The 22,875-nt window shown below is 38.3% G+C and overlaps 1 protein-coding gene across 2 annotated transcripts in view; it reads right to left on the reverse strand.

Annotated features, from left to right (window-relative positions):
• stol (voltage-dependent calcium channel subunit stolid) overlaps positions 1 to 21,999 on the reverse strand; it is a 61,208-nt gene extending 39,209 nt beyond the window's left edge. For both annotated transcript variants that reach the window (XM_028302998.1, XM_028302997.1), the window contains exons 1-3: positions 21,730 to 21,999; positions 11,326 to 11,407; positions 3,363 to 3,473 (exon numbers count right to left, since the gene is read on the reverse strand). In XM_028302998.1, the coding sequence (XP_028158799.1) occupies positions 3,363 to 3,473; positions 11,326 to 11,407; positions 21,730 to 21,833 (297 nt within the window). In that variant the 5' untranslated portion in view covers positions 21,834 to 21,999. The remainder of the gene's footprint in view (positions 1 to 3,362; positions 3,474 to 11,325; positions 11,408 to 21,729) is intronic.
• Positions 22,000 to 22,875: the final 876 nt, after the last annotated feature.

Genomic DNA, 22,875 nt, shown 5'->3' on the forward strand with positions numbered 1-22,875 from the left:
AAGTACGGACTTGAAAAAAATCACACGTATTTATAGGACTCTTGGCTTGATGGAGAGCATATTTAGAAGACCGCCAGGTTTTACATCTCGCCTTGAAAAAATCCGAAAGTTCAAAAACGGGCGAAATTTGGCCTAAAATGGAGTGTCCGGTTTCCAGAATTTACTCGTTTTTGCTTCATATCTTTTGAAAAAATGACTTCCCCATTATGAAACCCACATTCACAGAACAAGGGATAGTTAATAAAGCTATATAAATGAGTTTCTTTATTGCAAGTCCTTGGGTTTTAATACAGTAACACATTTAAATTTTGTCCGACGTGTGTGCCTCAATTCCGTGATTTTTACTTTTGTGCTCCTATATCACTAACAACGCACAATACGAACACCCACGCCTGATTCCCATAAACTAGGAGTTNACTTTCGGATATGCCTTCACTTCACGCGAACGATTAAAGTCTCACAAAGAGCGAACCTACATAGCAATGGAAATCATGAAGTTTGCATCGAAAGTTGGCCGAGTAAGCAGTCCGACTAGTTTGAGATTCAAAAGAATTCCAATATCAGCGGGTGTGGTGGCAAAGCGCGAAAGGCCGAGGGGCGGGCGCCCCGAGCGACGAACTTCGTATCGCCATTGCTGAATATGTTAATGCAGAGACGTCGCTCTGTCGTGGCAATATCTCGCCACTTCGCAACTTGCTCGTAATGCTCGCTTCCCGTTGCGTTTTATTTCAAATCGGGCGGGGGAGGGTGGTAACCCTGATTTCGTTTGTCTTGTTCGTTATAGAATTCCCGCGGTGTTCGGATTGTTTGCCATTGCCAGAATAGTTGCGGCTTGGACTATGTGAGCTAATAGATACTCGTAAAGGATGGTATGTTATGGTAGATAATAATAGAATATGTTAATCGGAAAATGCGAAAACGATTATAAATCTTAAATGGCTTTTCTGTATAATTGACTTGAGTCCCTATGTTACACAGTGATATATGAAAACGAAAGCTCTTATTTCTATATAAACGCGACGTTTATTACGTGCACGACTGGCTGGGTGGGTATGCAAAAACAATACAGTTGGGCTTTACACGGTCTCAATTCGATCACATTCGTATTCAGGGGCGCTGGCGCGGAAATCAATTATATCATCTTTTGTGTGTTCTGTGTTGAATCCTGTTGGATAAAGAAAGGAGAGGATCGTTAGGGAACCTTCTTCAGCTGCTCCCCGCACCTCCGAGCTAGCTCGCTGAACTGTTGCTCGTCTACAAACTGTAACATTGTTAAAACGTTCCTTTTCACGAACGTTCTCTCTTTGTGAAGTGATTTGTATCATTCTCTTAGACAAACATTGTTTACGATCTCGACTCGACTTTTTCAATGAAACCGAGCTAAGAGCGTTCAGATGAGGGATTGTTTCTGCCTTTTTTCAGAGGAACAATACCGTCGTTTGAAAACAATGTGACTTAATTAAACATGACAGAATATAAAGGACGACCTAATCTAATTCTGACCATTAGGCGGGATATTTAATGAGTGCTCTAAATAAAAACTGGGCTCTAGACAATTGTTCACTCTTTATAGATTCGATTTAGTAATCGCTTCGGTAAATCTTTCGAGTCAGGTACAGAACAAAAGATAAATACCTATCTACTTTATCTACTTACACGACTTTATCACATCGAAATATACGGACATTGGAAATAGATAACCGTTTCATAAGGTTTCGCTTTTCGCTAAGTGTAGGTACTCGTATCCGTATTCGGGAAAGCGGTTTGGCTTCCTCAAGGTTTTCTCTGTTTTCAGTTTGACCTTCACATTATTATGCGCATTTCGTTACTGCGGAAAAGACACATCTACCTATGTACTCGTACTATGTTTGTGCAGCAGAGTAAAGTAAATTATTAAAACGCTCATACCAACTAAATCAAACTTAATATTTAATAAACCTTTTTTTTATTAACTAACACCAATATATATTAATTTCACAAATTAAATTATTTTTGAAAACGAGGTAAAGTTATGAAATAAGGATAATGAACTTCCACGAAAATAGGATTAGAGGATGTACAGCAATTATTTATGAGCAAAGACGGGAAAATGAGGAAAAAATTCGAAAATTTAACATTATTTTTAATCATAATTTAACCCTTATTCAAATGCGAGCTGGTATGCATTNCGCGAAACAAGAGTTCATTAAATTACTTATTTTTAAGCAGCTTGAAGAAGGGTAGAATAGTTATACCTACTTTACTCGTCCTAGACCTCCATACCCTGCAGAGTTTGGGTTGTGATGACGAAAGTCAGTTGTCATCACTGAATTCAAGTGATATTGAAGACAAATACGGACTTGTTGTAATGTAAAAAAGGTACGTACGGTAACGAAACTGCTCGACACATAGCTTCCACACCACAGTCATACGAGTATAAAGAAAGTAGAGTCAAATAAAGCCGATTATACTATAGTCAGCTTCAACACTTTTACTAAAAAAACAAGTGTTGTAGAAGGGCACAAATTGACGTGATCATAAGAATCTCATTCTCAACTTTATCTAATTCCCATTCCTAACAAATATAGGTATGCAATTTTAAAGAAAATGCAGCTAAAATATGCTACCTATATTCAAGTATATCTTATTTTACAAACGTCGATCGTGTTCGTTACGTAATAAAGTATCAACCGCTAACCCGATCAATAGATTATTTGGCATGGGTACAGCTTGTGTGCTGGCCCATAGTTTTGTTCACGATTGAAACTACTTCGCCTGGAGTTTTTAATAACATAACTTTCTTATTAGATACACGCTAGAAGCTCTTATTGCTTGCTCAGGTTTGATCTTGTAAGGCTTTATGTGCTTTTACATGTACAGCTATAGAACCTTTACGTAAGTTTAATTTCACTCAATTACCTACCCTCCTCTAATTAAAATTACACTTAACGAGAAAATGCCGCCTTTTTACGGGCTTCTTCTCATTAGCTAGCAAAAACTAAATTGGATTCTTTGTTTCGTGGTCAAGTGAATAGACAAAATTAGGAACCTACTTACATAAGCTCGTATGATTTTTTTTTCAGGAAATCTTTTATATTGTTCGTATTTGTACCTATAAAAGTTGGTGTTTTAAAATTATGGATGATCTTTTTATTTGTTAGGAAAATATAACAAAACTCCAAGCGAAAGAAAACTATTCAGTCACAAAAAAAAAAACATGGGAAGGATAAGGCTCGCTGGCAAGTATTCAGGAAGGCCTTTTCCCAGCTGTGAATTCAGGTGGACTACAAATAATGTTGCGTCTGATGTGACAGCATAAATATTGTACATTTAAAGAGCAAAGCTAAAGTAATAACGGTATAACTATGGTAATTAGTACTTACCATGACAGCGTTGGTCTTGAAATCCATGTGGTTTTTGACCTCGGCGGCCAGCTCGCGCACCAGGAGAAGGCCGTCCTTCCGCACCACATCCACATTGTACTCGTGGTATTTCTGCACAAACAACATGATTTTAATCATCATCAACATGAATCAAAATTGACACAAATTGCATATTTGAAGAGGTATAGCCCTAAGGTTTGTCATAAGACAGAATGACTTGACGAGACAATGAGCTCTTGAAAACCACTTTAAAATACTGGCACACTTTGATTTCCAATGGGGAAGAACAGAGAGCCTCGAGGCTTTTGCCTGTACCTACTTGTTAGGATACACTCATACAATATTAGACGTAGGTATATATACTTGTACAATTTGAAAATAAAAATACTCTGAAAATAAACTTGCACATTAAATGCAATTTCCATAAAACTGAGTAATAAATGTGCAAGCATTCGCACTCGTACAATCATTTCCCTGATATTACAGATTATAACGAATGTATACCAGCTAGTAATATCTGCGTAGAGCAGGCACGTAATTTAGTGCTTCCACGGAACAGATAAACATTGGCAGGCATGTAGCGTGGCATAATTTGCGAAATGACGACAATGGCGACGCGCGCGCTACATTACGCGTTGAGTTATTGGACTCGGCGGTGGCTGGGGGAATGTTGCTCAACTAGACAATCGTTTAAAAGTTAACTAATAGCATAAAGTATGTAAGTATGTTTCAGTATGAAAACTAAAATAAATGTTTGAAAAAGTTTTCTTTTCTAATAAATAACCAAGATTAACAAAACAAAATAGGTAGACACATTATTTAATTTTATAGGGGTCCCCCTAGATAAACTATCAAAAACTGCCAAATTGCTAATGTAATTATAAAGGGTGTTCCGTTCTAGCACTGCGAGTACTGCTCAGTGCTCTCACTGGTGGGTGTGGAATACTGAAGAGTAGTACGCTTTAGAGTAGGCGCACACCGTTGATTTTTCGTCGGCCGATAGTTTAGTCGGGCAGTTGATCAGTATGGGCATTTATGGGAGTGCGCACACTACGCCGATTCGATTTGGCCGATTCTTCATACAATTTAAAATCGGACAAAACTATCGGCCAACTAAAAATCAACGGTCTTAAGATCATCTGTCACGAATGGTGTTCTAATTTTACTTCCTTCCAAGTGTTACTTAACGACTTCAACCACCACCACGGTAATAATATCATACAGTATTGTAACTTCATATAAACCGACGAAACGCGAGTTTTCCTTCGAATTTCAAATCACGGGACGTGGCCGAGATTCAAAAGTTAGGGATGTCGCGAATGTGACGAACGGACGTCGATGGCCTAGTGTTGAAAATGACTAAGGTGATTGAATTTGACTGACCGTCTTAAACGATCAAATTTGTCAAAAACTAGTCATTAACTGTCAGTAATGGTCATTTTCAGTCAGTTCGATTTGAAATGAAAATTATATTGTATAAAACCAGCTTTGGCCAACGACTTCGCCAGCCCGAAATTAAAGTAACAGGTCATTAAGTACTCATTATGATTAGTAAATTATTTTAGTATATTTTTTAAAATTAAATCTACTAATCACAAAACAACACGCATTTTTATCCTATTCCATTCACAAAGTATTTTGTTTGTCTAAATAAAAAAAAAATTACAATCACAAAACTAGATAGAAATTCTTAGTAGACAGATGTAATTTGAATGGGTACTATAGGTGAGCTGAGCAGCCCTATCGCATGTTGTCATACCGTGACGTACCGCGCGGCTGCTGACATTTATTTCAAAAATATGGCCGAGTTGGAATACTGTATAGATAGTATTACCGTGCCACCACTGTCTCAACATACCGCGGCGAGAACTGTCAAATTTAAAAATGGAACGTACACACCCGGAATTTGGCGGATGCTGGCTGCCAAATGATTGTTATTCGCGGAGGCGCCGGCCCGCGCCGCTGTTATTGAATTTTGGATTGTGCCCGATGTCGCCTACAAAGGCAACAATGCCTGCGCGCTATCAAATCTAATGACATGTCGTCCTGTGTCGTTGTGATAAATATTTTTTTATAGCAGTTCCGTCCTTTGATTTTTTGAACGACCCGTCATGCCGACACGGCTTCTCAGTTCCCCTTTGTGATGTTTGTCGGGTTATCAATGTAGCTTTTTGACGCTTAAGTGTCGTCTTTAATCGGCTAGTTTTTGAAGAGTTGGGAGTATAAAGCGAAGTTGTAGTGATAGAACTAACTTAACAAACTTTCAAAAGTGTAAAAGGAGAAAAGCTAAAATGTTGGATAGGTGAAACTGATCGTAACGACATATTAAATTATGTTAACTGGGACCAATTTTAATTATACCGAAATCCACAGATTGTTGTGGTCATTGCCACTAAATATGATAAAATACCCATCATGTCACGACCGCGTCGTAGGCTGTATAAAGTAAAACCTATAAACATTTCTAGAAGCGACTTCCCACCTGTAATTATATTTAGCGGCTGCCTTATACTTACTCGTAAATGAATTTGCATTTTATTTCATTACTTAACGTCACGGAAATGACGTATTAATAAACGAGCTGTCATTAAAAGGTAAAAGCAATAACGGCGACGTAAAATTCGTTACAGGTTGTGACGTCACCGCGGCAATCACAATGGCTATACCTAATCAAAACAGGGTAGCAACAGAATATGTAAATAAAAGAAAGGGCCAATATCGAAGATTATGGAAGGGCGATATAACATTTTTCCGGAAAAGCAGCTGCCGCTCACTCAATAAAGTTCGTTTTAAGGGTAGGTGCCCTCGACCGCGGGTGGAAAATGGCGACGTTAGTAGGGCTGCCTCGCAAAGCGCTATTTTTTATTGGACAAGACGCAAACGAGCAAACGAATCACCTGATGGTAAGTGATTACCGCCGCTCGTAGACACCTGCAGCCCTGGGGGAGTTACAGGTGCTATTTATCTGTCAATATCAAAGAAGCTTAGGTATAAATTATGCTCATACATACAGTGAAGTTTTAATAGAAGTCTAATAAGGAAAGTGACTCTAGACTCTAGGGCCTAGATAATCACCACTTAGGTATTGTTATAATTAGGTTTTTTGAAGATTTAAGACGAGGCAACCCTGGCACCAAGTCATAGAGACGTCCAGGTCGGTCCCGCCAGCCCTGCCCGACACGTTACATTGTCTTGAACGACACTCCTAGACCCGGTATAATCGATAAACCCCTTCTATAGCGCTGCAAGTTTTCTTTGATAAAGGTTATACGCTTGTTGGCCTTTTTTGTTGGTTTATTATTATTTTTAATTACTGTCGGCTCTATTATGGCTTTACTTTGGCTCCGCGCAGTACACATAAATCATGCTGAATTATTTCTTCCTATTGCTAATAACAGGTGCAAATCGCCGGTTAGATAAATAATTGTTGTCAAAGATGTTCAAGTTCAAAGAACATTAAACTTTTCCAATAAATCCTATATTGGAGAGCTGCATTTACGTTAAATATTAAAAAGAGTATACCGAGGCTACGAGACTACGAGAGTGCTACGAGGTGCTACGTACCTAATTGTCAATTTTGTAGGCACCGCGCTAGATGCACTGTCTACTTCCGCATCTATAGTTCCAAAATACTGAACTGTCCTATCCATGACATTGACAGTGGGGCGCCACCGTCAATACCGGATCGCTGCTTCCGATTTTTGCCATGTTGGAAACCATATATTTGAACGATGGTAGTGCCCCCCTGTCATTGAGTTTGGTGGGACAGTTTAGCGTGGGTCATCTATACATTTGTATCAAATTGCCACCTGATATCTCGGCAGCACGTAGATATTATAAATCGCGTTTGAGTTTTTCTGATTTTTTGAGAAATTATTTAAAAAATATGCTAGCGAGATTATCAGCTATCTCGGCTAATATGATTTATGTGTCTACGAACCATGTGATTTTGAATGTAACCTTTTTAGCATATTTTTATTGCCGTATACAGTTTGCTGATCGAAATCAGATGAAATCGTGTCTGGTCTTGTGCAAGATAAATATTGGATTTAATGTCACGTGCCCATATACGAGTAAATCCTAAGAATTAAGGTTAAGCGTCTATTTAACGAAACTTTAATTGAACAGTGCGTGCGTTTCGGTGAGTGCGTGTTGCGGCGGGTGTTTGATTTGGGCTCCGCTATCTCTGGCGAGATCCATCGCCCTGCATTATAAATTAAGGGCGACACTCGATGCTAACACGGCCCTCGAAGCCCCGACCCGTATTAATTTTCTTGTCACTTTATTTACGTGACTTATGATTTTAGATTGAATATAATGATAATTGATTTGAGGGGTATATGGAATATTAAATCTGTGCTTGATAAAGGAAGACCTGTTTTGTATTTTTATAAACTCAAACTTCTTTCGTAAAAGTATGCAACATGTAAACCAATCTTCGTACTTGTGCGAATTTAGGCAACTTATGAAGTGCCTAACCTATACGATAAAATATAGTTATCGCACGATATTAGATTTGATTTGGTGTTTAATCACATCGGGCGGCGGGTGGCGAGTGGTGCAGCCGCCCGCGGGGACACATTGGCTAACAAGGAACCTAAATCCAATTAAGGCAGTTAATTTAATCCGCCTTGTACGTCACCACCCTCGCGGACCTCCGATTTGTGTACGTTTTCAACTACCCGCACACTAGATGTACCTGCCTCAATAATTCATCATCTAATCTTCGTATTACGAAGCTGTACACCGAACGTCAATCGTCGCGGACGGTGAATCATTTATCATCCGGAGAATGGTGTGGCGAATTAGTTGGAACAGACAGGGACCATACATTTCCTAGAGCTTTTTAGTGAACTAAATTTGCACATTAGTGGGGTAATGATAGAGTTCTAAATATGATGGCAGGGCAAATAATAAGGATAAAAACGCTTTGTCACGACGCAAAGCGTGCGGTCCGGTTTCTTGCCGGCACTGGACAGGATTTTCCACTCCGGCCGGTCGCATTTGTGCGTGGCGCGCACAAGGGAACTCCATTTGGCGGCAAAAAATATGTACAGAAAGGGGTAGTGCTGCCGCGCTCTCCTGCACACGGTTTATGTCGGGCACACACACGATTCGATAAGAAATGTAGTTGTAGAGGGAAGTTTTTTACGGGTTTAACAAGGCTAATGCTAAGCGAGCTGGATTTTTTTTTATGTCATTCTAAGGCTATTATGTAAGGCTCACAAGGCTGTACACACCGAATATTAACGCTGGGGTATATCATGTTTGATGGAGTTTATATGACTACCCATTCATTAACAGTGTCAGTAATATTTCAATCAACATTGATCATTCACTCACGATGTAAACTTTCAGCTCAATCGAACGCTAAAATATAACTTAATTACTGCTTAAACTCAATAACCGCCTAGTTTATTATTCACCCAAGCTTATGTAAACTCCACAAACATTTACGGCACGTTCATTATATTCTCATGGGCAGGGAAAAGGTTAAAAAGGGCTAAAAATCAATGATCAACGGGGACGTAGTACTAGCCCACCAGCCGCGCGCCCGGCGGACCCCACCAAGCATCAATTCAAGTGGAAAATCCTGCTACAGCTCACCTTTGATCTAGACCCGCCAGGCAGCGGCTTAACACGCTTAATAAAATCGCTCTATGGGCCATATTTTATATCCTATTATTTTTGCAATACATTGGCTACTGAAGTACTCGTAAAGTTATTTTCAGTTGGGAAAAGCTAAGCATAAAGTTTTTCTATGCCTACTTATAGGGATTAACTCGGTTTTCACTTGGCAACAATTGTTTGCTAGTGATGCTAAAAGTGCTGGCGATGTAACACAATGGCGTCTGGCGTTGCCAAATGACAGTACATGATTGAACCAAGTTGATTGTCAGATGAAACTTTCATGGTTACAGCATAGTAGGTAGGTAAGTACTAATTGTAGTTTATGTGCTATTCTGATATTTAAGCGACAACATTAAACTGTCATGTTAGAGAGTAGAGTTGCGCTTGAATTTAACAAGTTATGTGTAAGTATAATAAAAAGTTCAGGTTTTTCAAACATGGCTTAAGGTTATTAAATCGAATATTGACATTGTAGAGTTCTCGCCTGAAACGTTAAGAAGTTAACTCGAACCAAGCGGGGACAAAAGTGTCATCTCCAACAATTAAAATTTCAGCCCAACACCCGCCAAAATGCCCAACTTTTATTACATAGCGGCTATTAATTAAAAATGTATTACTAATGAAATTAAAGTTGGCGAACGAGTGGAATGGCGGCAACCGGCAAGGAATTTCATACTCGTAAGAATGTCGAGATTCAAGGCAGAAGAAGATTCAGCGAGGAGAAACTAGACTGTTACTACTATGAAAAAACATTTTGTCTTTTGCTAAATTGGCAGAACGGTGGATAAAGTATACTTGTTCCAATTACAAAGACATCACACCAGACTACATTTGCATTGCAAAATCGCACCTATTTCAATTGAATAAGTTCCTAGTGTTTAGCTTGCCATGTCGTCTGTACCTTGCTACATTAGTTCGCGAGTCGCAGCTAGCTCTGGACGAGTTTAACCTAATTTGATTGTTCTGTGAGGGATGGCCTCCGTGGCCAATCCCAGCCTCAGTAAATAGGCCAGCGATAGAACAATAGACAACCCTGAATGTTGTAGCAAGTTGTAGGTACTAGCTTGGTAAAGTTGGAGGAATGTCATCTCAAGTTTTACATCAAAATGTTTATTATGAGTAAATAGGGTTTTTTATAATTATATTTTGGAATATAAAATGTCAAAACGAAAGTTTTGCCTTCTGTGCTTATTGATTAATCGACTTCATGAGTATACTTCTTTGTTGCTTATATTTTGTAAAAAAAATTGTCCGTGTATCCCTTTTCTTTAGCTAATTAAACCAAGACTAGACTAATTAGTTTAGGAATCAGGCCTGGAGTCTGTACCTATAAAGCAGATTAGACAAATAGCTGGGAAGTCAGGCTTCAATTACTTAAACTTGGATCAACTCGCATTTCCGAATAAACGAACTGAATTGAGTCGGAATACTTATTCCACAAGTTCATAGTATGAAGATACTTTGATTCAATCTCCAATACATCCGAGACAAGGGCCTAATGAACAAAGTAGGAACTTTGCGCTTACATAAGAAAGTAAAATAATATAAATGATTTATATGAATAATAGCACTCCGGGAGGGTTCGATCAGAGGCGCTGTGCTAATATTGAATAAGTTCAGATGGGAAAGTTTCGCTAGCGAAACATTATATTGCTTGGTGGAGCGATCTCCTCAGAATTTTGATTGTTTTATTGCTGTGGTGGACATAATAATGAAATAATCTTATATTTCACTTAGGAGTGAAGGCTAAAGTGGTTTATCTAATTCAATTTTAAGGTATTTGATCTTGAATACGGTCAATTAATAATGTAGTTTGTAATTTGTTTATTGTCTGCAATACCTTAAACAGATTTAAGATACATCCAATCTAAGGCATCTCTGTATTTAGGTATATCGAATCGTATCGCATTAAACTTGTCTATACTTCGCGTTCAGTATCGTTTTGTATTGGTACTCAATTAAAAAATTAGAACAATTTAGTCAACTATTCAATGAGGTTTATAGGTTTAACAATAGTCCCGTCCTTGAATAAGTAGATGTTTATTGGAAATCGATTGAATTGTCAATTGGAGATGAACTAAAAGTTATTCAATTCGAATCATCAATAGAACCGCAGGCTCGGGCATCAAGCTTACAGCGAGTACCTCGAGTGTATCCCGCCGGCCTCCGCGGCCCGCCACGTATCTGGGTCGGGGCGGGCGGCGCGAACACTCGCACGCTGCATTTTTGTGCGAGCGCGTCCGACCGGGCCAGTTACTTGCTCCACGCTCTCACACCACCAAGGGGAAAAGAAACTTCCCCACTCTGCAAAAAAAAAAACCGCAACACTCACGTTTTGTATTTGGTTCATTTTCGTGAAGTGCCTCCCGAACTCCCACAGATCCACGCCGAACTTTAACGCCCAGTTTTTGACTCTGAAACAAACGGAAGATTACAGTTCTATAAGGGTCTCTGCGGCGAATAGCTTTCGATTTCTAAACGTCAACTTTAAATATTATTAAGCCGGCAATATTACCGCCCGATCTTCCATAAAAAGTACAATTACATAAAAGTCAAGAGAAGATGAGAGGGGAAACGATACGACAATGCTCGAGAAAAGAATCTTTTTTAAACATTTATCACAATTCTGGCACGGGGAAGTAAATGTGATTGGGGGAAGCAGGTTAAGCATTTTTTCCGGTTCGCTAGCCACCCCTTATTTCATATAAAGTCGCCGTTCGGGATACACGTAGGTACGTGTTTGTCGTACTTATGTGACTAGTATAACTGTACCGATATCGTTGTTATGGGATGAGTCCAATTTAATTAACGGCACGGTAGGTGCGGGTTTCGGTCGTCGGCCGCGATTGAAAATGTTTTCCCATTAATTCTCAGTTTCTTGCAAGCTTCGAATAAAAATTTTACAAATGAGTTTTCCTATCGTTTTGAGGCCATTGTTTTCAGCGAGAGTTAATTGGAGACTTGGTTGTTTTATTGAAGTTGTGATGGTCATAATTAGCCGCTTTATTAATAAGGATTGTTATTTAATTGTTGTGATTAATTAGCGGGCTTCGCATCCCAAAGTCATTCATCATCATTCTAGAGTTGTGATTGGAAATTACGTTAAAAGCTCCTCACTCACTGCGATACAATGGTACAGTCAGATTCAAGAGTGATCACTAAAGGAGAGGCAAGATCTTGCCCAAGCAAACCTTGACTCGATGACTTGTAAATTCGTATAAACATGAATTTCATTTCAACTGAAACTCGTGTAGGTGCCGAATTAGGCAACGAAATATAATATGAAAGGTCCCTTCGAAAAAACTCTGCCCTAATGAAAAATTGTACAAAGGAAAGTGCATTTGTGTATAAGTAATCTATCAAACACTGTTGTTACTATTACATAGTTTACGTGTAAGTAGTACGACGATTCATGTTGTTGTGACCTAAGTAGATAATTATGTGAAGTGGAAAAAGTTATCGAAGCGTGCACAGGAACGTAACGACACCAAGTTCACGATATAAAAAGCGTTGCCCTCGTTTGTAGTGGCGTGAAAAAGTGCGAATCGCGCGAAGCTCGCACGTTTGGGCTAAAAGCCTTAAAGTGCGCGCTGTTTGCGCGGGAAACACGCACGGTCGGCAAACACTCTGTTTTGTATATTTTGCCGGAATCTTGATTTACGATGCCAAATAAGAGCTTCCTTCATAATCGAACATCGCCCCTTTGTTGTACACGAATATTTTATTTGTCGTTTCTCAGGCTACTTTATTTTTTGTGTTTTTACAAGCAAGAGAAATCGAAGTTGCTCCTAGTTTTTACATTCAATGATAGTACCTACTAATCCATTTCACTCTAAATAAAAGTACCTAACAGAATTAAATAGAATTATTTTATGTATGTAATGGCCATATTAACTTAAACACAATAGAACAGTAGAATTAGTTAAATATTACATAGGTTGAATTTATAAATTATTTCATAACGAACAAACGGATGCGGATGATACCGAGAATTAATAAGATAAATAGAATAAGTCAAACAACACCGCATCAGCCGCGGCGCAGTCAGAAAGCAAACTCAAAACGTCCGAATTTTTGGTCGAATATTCACCAGTACAATTCCGTATTTCCTTATTCCGTTTCGTTTAATTCAACTTGTTCCACAATGTCCTCATTAGCAATCAGGGAATGTTCCGCGGGCATTGTTCGCGCAAGTTCGGCCGTCACCGGCAGAAGTTCCGAATTTAAAATTATTTAAAATGTTCCTACAGACGTCAGGTGGCGGCAAGCGCGCCGAAACACGGAGTCGCGGCCGACTGGCCTCGAAGAAAATGGCTTTCTAAGACTGTTATGACTAGATCGCATCTAAATTCTCGACATTATTGCGACATTGGAGCTATAATAATGTCGTTTTTTACCGAAGCAGATAAGGCCCTGGGGAAATCAACTATTACTTTATTTTCTTTTACGTTACCTTATTACAGCTTCCAAACATTTGATATTTAATGGGAAAGTAATTTATTTACCGTCGTAACCAGTCCGTAAGACAGCTTACGAAGAAGTATTTCTGATAAATGTTTGGCTAATATTACAGGAAATATAAGCGAAGTTTCGGTCGTTACTTTGACAACAACTTCATTAGCTTAAGGAGCTTGTGATTACGCCAAAAAACAAAGAGAAGGGCTAGACAGTCCAAGGACCCGCTTAAAGTATCTTGTTACGGTAATCGGTTTAGCCGGCACGGCGCGTCGCCGCGTGGCCCGCCGGTAAACCAATTTCCACGAATTTGGCTCTATCTAAATTTGTGAAATTGCCTGAAATACTCGGCGGTTTTACTACACAACTGCTGCATGCTGAGTAACTAGTTACGGGAAGCCTTAATTCGTTTTTTTTTGTGATGGGAATTTTATGTTTTCCAATTTCTACGTAAGACCTTATGTCTTATGTCGAGACATTGTAAATGGATAAAAAAGCAACATTTTTTGTCAGCCAACTAACCGATCAACATTTTTTTTCAATGATAAGTATACATGTAAGTATTGATTTTAATGGTTAGAATGAAAAACATTTAGGAGCTAAATAAAATGCTGACTGCTTTTAATATTTGTCATCATAATTTATCACATGCTCCTCGAAAATGTCTTGATATAAGATATTAGGAGAAATGGAATGAAGAAAAGCGGATTTCAAATCACCTTTCCACATAAACGCCAGCTTTGGCAAATAAAACGGCGGATCCGCGGAGAGGGATCGAATTAATTTCACTAAGTATCAAATAAATCGGATGACGGAGTTATTGAATAAGTGGAAGTTGGCGTCGAAATGCGTGTTGTTAAAGTAAGTTCATTAAAGATGGGAGCCGATGATATCTCGGTGCAGCAAGTCGATAACGGTTGTTTTATTAATCAGCGTCGGGGCTCGCAGACGGGCCGTCAGACGCGCGGCTTACGTAAGCCGCCGTAGTACGCGCCGCCCGCCCTCCGCGCTAGATCAATACCGGAGCCGGCGCCTTTGACATGTGCCCGCGTGCCGCTCCGCAAATATTTACGTTGTGGAAACAGATCATAACTAGTTTCATTTGACTGTTTGCACGCTCCCCGCGACTCTCTCGAAAGGAATACACGTAATTGACAACCATCCAATTTATGTCTCAATTAATTTCGCGTGATTGCCTTTTCGCCCGATTGACTCGGCCGATATACTTTTATTGTTTTTTTAATTGGGGTCGAGCGGCCAGAAATTTGGACTTCATATAAAATTCACGGTGAACGAGATTTTAATTATTAGTATGATATTAGCATTCGAGTTGTAGGTACCTACACACAAAATGTTTCATATTATTGATTTCCTAATAACATGTTTTGTATGTAAATGGAAACATAAAAATGGTATTAATGGTCAGAGTTCATTCACTTTGCATGATTGAGGTTATAGTTAAAAGCATTGATGTAGATTTATTATTTTTACTTGATTCACATTCACTACCTTGTACTAATTGATACATCGAAGCACATATTAAATATTCTACGAATATTTATGTCTATTTGACATGATTTGTCATGTTTCTACGAATACTATTGAGATTAAAACGTTAAAAAATTCAATAAAGTAAGAAAATAAATTGGACAAACAATTAAATCACATTAACCTTTTCACTCCAATTAGTCAACACTTTAATATACTTTCGTAGTATAAAAACGTCAGGCTCGTAGCACTTTCCTAGCAAACTCGCTACGAAATTGCTACGAGAAAATTAGTTGTGACGATTTTAGATTAAACTTTATAATCTTTTAGATACAATATACCAGATTAAGAAGAGTTTAATTTAAAATAACTTATTAAAGTGAGAGAGGTATAGTTTTTTATTTGGTAGGTACACAAAACAGAGATACCTTATCATACCATGGAATAAAGCAGGTTATACAATAAAACTTGTTGCAGCTCCAATAACAAACTTTTGTATTTAGGTATGATTTTCTTGTGTTTTTTTTCATTAATTTTTATACCATTATCAACAAGAACGCACTTATCTTTATTTTTAAAGTGACATTGCTTGTTGTGATTAGGAAACTCTGACTCTTGAAAAGTTATGCTGCCGCTTTCGTGCTGTTAAGTAGCTTTAATGAGCTTTATAACTGCTACTGGTGCTACGAGAAGCTACGAGTCTACGACTAGGATGGTGAACTAATAACACGTGTGCCTGTGGTGGTACGAACTTACACAAAAAAAATCGCGTGGTTACATTGCAACAAAGTTTGGGGTCTGTAACTTTATATAAAAAGGTATTTGACGATACCGATATTGAGAAAAAAATACCATCATAGTACTTCACTGAGATAAATCGTCACGAACGTCTATTCCTATAATCAAAGGTATATGTAACTCCGGATAACCATATTACTATTCCAGAACCATCCACACTATCTCTACCTACCCTTGTTTCGTTGTTATTTACACCCACGCGGAGCGGTCGCCCACCGAAGTCCGGGAGATATTAGGGACCTTCAGTTTATCCTTAATATAATCACAAACTTCGTCCATACCCCACGATATGTTTGACCTTTGGTCTACTCAGTTACGTCACTGATTTTAGAAGTACGTGATTACGTCACAGTTCTGACGAAGGGTTGAGGAAGTGTATAAAAAGCCTAGGGTTCTACTCTTCTTCTTCTTTTCGTGTCGACAACAAACCTACACAGTGTAGGGTTCTATTTATAAGGGTGTACGTAAAAACTATAAGCATAAATAAATAACAGCAGAGGTAAGGGAGAAGTTGGCTATTTGAAGGAGTTAACGTTAATTTTCTTACTTTGATAAACGTCAAAAATCTGTCAAACTCCATACAAAAAACGCCGGTTAACGTTATGTGGTTACGGTCAAAATTAGGTGGTGCAACTCAGCCCTAAAGTTTCGTTTATAACTTATAGTCCTTGAAATAAAGAACCCTAAAATACCAAGTCAGTTTGGTAATTATAAGTAGGTAGTTAACCATGAGTTAACCTGTCAAAATTTCTCCATAGTAAGACTGCACTTACACGCCTAACTATTTAAGATGGGTGTCCATTAGACCAGAGATACGTCGTATCAAGTGGTTACAGCCTAATTTGGTTGGATTATTTAAGGTAAATTAATCTGTTATATGCTTATTGCGGTTGGGCACCTTTTAGTGGTATCATAAACCTAATAATTTGGCCGTATCTCTCTCGCCCCTAAACTTTATTTAATTAATATTTAAATAAACTAAATTATATAAAAAAACGTAACTTGTTGAACAGTGTCAGAGCAATATGTTCATTTATCGACTTCTTTTTTATTTTTATACCAAAAATAAATTTACAATTCAATGGTAGAGATCTATGTACTTATTAATATTCATCTCGGTAACTTTGTAACGCATGGTTACAGGCCAGCAAAGTTATAAACTTCGCCAGTGTTGCACCTAGTTGCGGCACCATAAATACGGCATCTTGCCTCGACCGCAGAATAAATAATAGCTCACCGGTAACTGAAGCCCGCACTCCTGGCTTTAGTAAACGTTTGAGTTTGCTGTGTTTTTGAAAGAGAAAACCTTTTAAATATTCCTTTCTAGTGCTATATTTCTTGCAATTTGTTTTCTTTTCTTTGTTTCAAATGTAGATGAGAAGAAGCGGCTTCATAGTTTTTTGCAACGAAACTGAATATTAAATACGGATATCGAGTTTATTATATTGATTATTAAAAAAAAAAAAGTTCAATAACGAAGAAAAGAAAAAATATGTACAATTACCAATCATGTAGTCATTGAAGTGCTACAACACTTCGCAACACAAAAAAAATCTGAAATGTTCAGTATCGTTTCACTTTTTTTAGTTGAGTGAGGTTGACTAATTATTATCGGTAATAAACATGTCTGAACCGGCGGTAACTACGGGCCGTAGCGTAAGGCATTTCCCGCCTACGCGCGTGGTCGGCCGCGCTGTTTACATCCGCCCGCCCTGCGCGTATCCACGCAAAACAGAACGCCTACAATATTACGATTAATTGACTTTAATACACTTCGATTGTGTAGGTGGCGAGCTAATTGACAGTATCGTTTTTTCAATTTGCCGAGATCAGTGAAATACCAACATATGTTTTAAAGGTCATGCGTGGGTGCTACGTATTAATTAAGCTCTGGATAGCTTTTATATCTGATGATTTAGGTATTTAAGATTGTGTGTAGATAAAAGGTTAAACAACGACGTATAAACGTAGGCGTTAACAAAAGTTTACTTAATAAAATTGTAAGTTGGAATAAATTACAATTAAGTAAAAACACGTCAGGTAAATTCTGAGACTAAATACATTTTTAGACACTAATTTCTGTGAAGTTTTCAGAATAATGTTGCGATTTTTATTTTTATTGAGATAATTTCTTGGTAATTCTTTTACAATTCATTATATGTATAGTAAGTATATCAATTATTTGAAAATGTGTCTTAATTTAACTTTGCATAATAGTAATATTCTCGCAGCTTTTACAAAGGAAATTTTAGTGCAATAATGCTTACTTTTGAAGTTAAAAAATGTACCTAATTGCTTTAATTTTGTTTTGTGCGGTCTAAGTAAAAAAATGACTCTATCTTTGCTATTTTGCCTATAAGTACAAGCTGCTTGGAATTTAAACTAACTAGTATTTTGCTGATAATTTATTGTAGAGATATAAGTAGATGTAACTAAGAGATGTCTAGTCTCCATGCTTGGAGCTTCCATAACGACCGCAGCAAACCGCGAAAGTTGGAGAGCTCTTTAATAGACTGAAAATATTTGCGATGCAAATACTAAGAGCAAAGAACTTTTCTGTTTCTGTTTTTGCATCTATCCTTTGGTGAAATTTAATTTAGTTCTCCGTTTGTTTGTAGACGGAGCCAGCGCTTTGTTGCATTAAAATAATAAGGTACCTACCTTTGTTTAAAATTTCTTGCTCAAAATGAATACTTATCTAAGTGTAAAGAGAATTCAAAATGTAATAATAGCTTTGTAAGTAACAGCAACGTTCGATAGTTATTATAAAAATCACGGAAGTCTGAATACTTGGCAATCATTTTAGAGGTAGAGTGTTTGTGAATAATTTACCTTCTAGTTTACGAAATAGTAGCTGTTATTTATGCAAAGAGGTTTGTATATAGCTATTATTTGACTATCACGAGTATTAAAGGTTTTGGTATTTGAGTAATTAAACATTTAAGCTGGCACACTTTGCCCATGAAAGTACACCATTATGTTTTAGGTATACTTATGTACTTATAACACACTAAATTTAACTTAAATATAACTCGGGTTTATGGAGGAAACAGTTTTCATATTCTAAGGCAGAGTTGCACCATCTTACTTTAACTTAGATAAACGTCAAAAATCTGTCAGATTCCATATAAAAAGCACCGGTTATGGTTATTGTTATGGGTAAAATAAGGTGGTGCAACTCAGCTTTAGACTTTACTAAAGTAAGATTGAGTTCACACGATCGAGCGGCTCGTCTCTTCTACATGATGTAAACGTAAAAGCTAACTATAAAATATACGATCTACGACGGTGCTGCGGTGCATCGAACTCTTCCATATCAATAGATATTACGACCTAGCTCGCGGTGGAGCGCATAGCGTAGGCACATTACATAATATATTCCTCTAACCAAACCGTATTTGCCGGTGTCAAGTTTTTGCTAGAAGCTGATTGTCTCCGAAAGTTGACTGAATTGAACAGCCATTTATCACGATTGATCCATCAGCTCGCGGCTGTCAGCCGGGAAGTTTTTCGTTTAGTGTCGTGTGCCCGCTCAGCGCGCCGTTATCGGGCACATCTCATGGGCGGAAGCGTAGGGCGGTTTCGGGATGAGGGCGCGCGCAAATGCTGATTACCTATCAGTCACTGTGATTAACAGTTCGAATGGGGTATAGATTTTATCGGTTTAGCTTAATTTATGCTTAAAAAATATCATTAGGTAATGGTGAAATGTTATCTTGTTACCTAATCGGCACGTAAATGATCCTAAGTAAACATCTGTGGTTAAAAGATTTCTAAAAATTAAAAAATTCTTATTGTAACGATATACTTTCCTATGGTGTTGTCTTGATTAAAAATATGTATATTCAAATATGATATCTGCACGCAAACAGACGTTTTACAACATGACTGTAATAGAGTATGTATAAACATTGAAGTAATATACGTAGTACATTATAACTCAATGTGTATAAAGTTGTTCAGAATGTTTTCTTAAATCGCTTTCTCGCAATATACAATGAAACTACATCAGACAGACTACAGATTTTTGTAGCAAAGTAGCACTTATAACAACTAAGTGAGGTGTCATAGTTGTCTATATGCCGTCGACTGTACCTTATTGCGTTGGCGGATCATTGAACTTTGGGTAATTCTACGAAATCAGAAGCTATGTACTATTGAGTATGTAACTGGAAATATTCTTACATCACATACAAATATTGTTGAACTGATTTATTTAACAAGAAAGGCTGTAATGTTTGCGGTCATTTAAATACAATTCACTGGATTTTATTCCACGGAATTATATCAATTATATTCGCGGCGGTGTTTCAGCTTAACGCATCGCATAGCTTTATCGGGTGCCACTGAAATTGCTACCTATTTTTGTGGAAACATTGAAGCTTGTATATTTCATTTGCAAAATTAAGCAATAAAGGACGAGATTAACAGAATTTTCAGTTTGCATAATATTATTTATTACAGGATACTAGGTAGTGGTAACATGCGTTGAATTAACTAGGTATGTACTCGTAAGTAGGTATAGTTGAGTAAGTATGTATAATTTCTATCCGTGCGATTGGTAACTACATTAGCTAATTATGTAGTAGCTGCATTAATTCTGAGATAAAATTTGCCTGTAAGCGATGAATACAAACATGCTATAAAATTAAAAATATAATTATTAAAGTTAAAGCGACCTATGACCTAAAAGATAAGATATTTAAGACGTTGTTTGTAGAACATAGTTTCTATCTAAATGGTAACAGCCAGATGAAGGTATAAACTTTCATCGTAGACTTTAGTAAATAAATACCTAATTTAATCTTAACTATGGCGAAAAGACTGTTGATGATTAAAAAATGGGATATGCATGACATATGTATCTTCCGAACTACATCCATATTGCAATCATTTTCATTAACGACTGGACAGACATCAGTCGCCAAAGTACCTAATTGGTTCATTTATTTGAGCCAAGACTACGTACCTACAGTTACGTATGTGTGTATGGCAAATCAGTTGCAAAGTTGTTTAAATTTTGTCATTTAAAGTTGTAGGAGGAAGTCGATCGGGGCATTACGTTATCCTTGTCCCAATTTTCTTTCCAAGTTCGGAGAATACAAACGTAAAGAAGTCTTATTTACAATATCAAATACGCTGTTTATAACAGCTTTATGTAGTACTATCCAGTGATCAATGAACAGAAGTAGTCGCATATTGCTGAACGTATTTTTCAGCTGAATATAGCAAGATTTTAGTAGGTAGGTTTTGTAACTTGTATATTAGAGCCTTCCCGAATATTATACCGTTGATGTATGTTGTTACCTAATTTGCCAGAGCAATCCGCTTAAAGTATATTCAAATTATGAAACCTGAGCAGATTCTCAGAATCCTTACAGTGAACATGTTTACGTAAATGAGCTAAGGATTTTTAAAAACACAAATGCTACGGGCATGTTACTTCAGACGATAAGTAAATAATATCGGAAGCACTGTTATACCTAATTAAAAAATAAATAAAATATTAAGCAGCTATTGTAATTTTTTTGCAATAGGTTACGTACTACGTGTAGGTACTACGAGAAAAATGTAGTATGCTGCGACCGGTGACTCTCTTTTCATTAAAACATAGTTTTCAGAAAGACGCCTGTTACAGTAATTTATGTTTTCAATACCAAAATTGTGATAAATATTGCTCAGAAGGTAGTATTATCAACCCTTACATTGTAAAATTTTACTACGCGCAGAGCGCTGAAACCGTTTAAACTTCTTGAATGCTTTCGCATTGTTTTTCTTTAACTTTACGTATTTTTGATAATGTCGACTTTCGTGATAAATTGGCTACCTAGCTACTTTGTATGCTTGCTGAAAGGATGCCAGAAATGTAAATGTAGAGTGAAGAAAATACATCAAGGAACTTCATGCTTTCCAGTGATGTTTTCCTTCGAGCTTTTCGTTGCATCTCTCACGTCCGCTAATTTTATCTCCGAAAATTGAATGTCAGATGTCTTACTCGTTGTGGGGGATATCCTCGAGCTGGTTGGCGAGCGCGGCGGCCGCCAGCAACGCCAGCAGCGCCAGCGGGCGCCGCGGCGACATTCTCCTCCTCAGCGCCATCGCACTCCCCACATGACAAGCGCACACGACCACTGCACCGGCTCGCTCTACATCGAACAACACCACTCGTAAGTCACAACAATGTCACGGAAGGGCGGACGCCACTCGACTCATCGGTGCTCGTGCAGTGTCAGCTCGGACGCGGCCGGTGTCGGTGCGGGCCGCAGGGCGAGGACGGAGCGTGTGAGCCGCGCACCCCCCGCCTCCCCGCGTCCCGCGCCGCGCCCGCACTGACGCTGCGCGCGAATCATACGCCCAATAACGCAGCGGCCTACTACTTATTACCGAGATTTATTCAGCATACGGCTGCGAAGCGATGGTCAGTGACCGATGCGGACAGCGGAGGCTGTGGGATCATGGGGGCATGGAGCACGGAGGCTGGGGCGGCGCGAGCTGGTGGTCGCACGGGGTCACGGCCGGTGGTCGCTCCACGCGGCCGCCACGCACATGCGTGGGCACGACGCCAGGAAATCCTTTATTGATTCCCGCGCTCCCGCTTTCTAAGGAATGTCACAGCGTTACTACCGCCAAAATTCCGCCGCTTTATAATTTAGACTAAGCGGATCACCGTGCGCCGGGTGGATTGCTTTCATTATACCTAACTCACTTGGTAAGCTCCTGTCAATTTAAATGAGGCGCGGAGCTTTACTTTTAAAATCTGAATTATGTTACGTCGGGTAAATAGATTTAGGTAGGTAGGTAATTTGGAAAACAATAGAATCTGGTTGGCAAACTTCTCATAATTACTTATAAGAAACCGGAAATAAAATTCGTCTATGCTTAACGCTTTCAGCTCAGGTTTATGTTTTTCAGTTGCGGGTAAGTAGAGAGACTTTAACAAATCATTATTTTTAATTATTTCGCATACTTTGCTTTGTCCCTGTTTACTGAGCCGATTCTGTTTTTTATGAAAAAAAAAAATTAAGAGCTTTGCTGCTTATAATAAGTTGCAGTTATTAAAAGCTCCGCGAGCGGTCGCGCGAGTCTTTGAAATATACGCGCGGGTAGCTCAAAGTGAAACGGAGCAAACCGCCTTGCACTT

Source organism: Ostrinia furnacalis, unplaced genomic scaffold (genome assembly GCF_004193835.3).
Source record: "Ostrinia furnacalis isolate ACB-3 unplaced genomic scaffold, ASM419383v2 OfSCF1172, whole genome shotgun sequence".
Taxonomy (NCBI): Eukaryota; Metazoa; Arthropoda; class Insecta; order Lepidoptera; family Crambidae; genus Ostrinia; species Ostrinia furnacalis.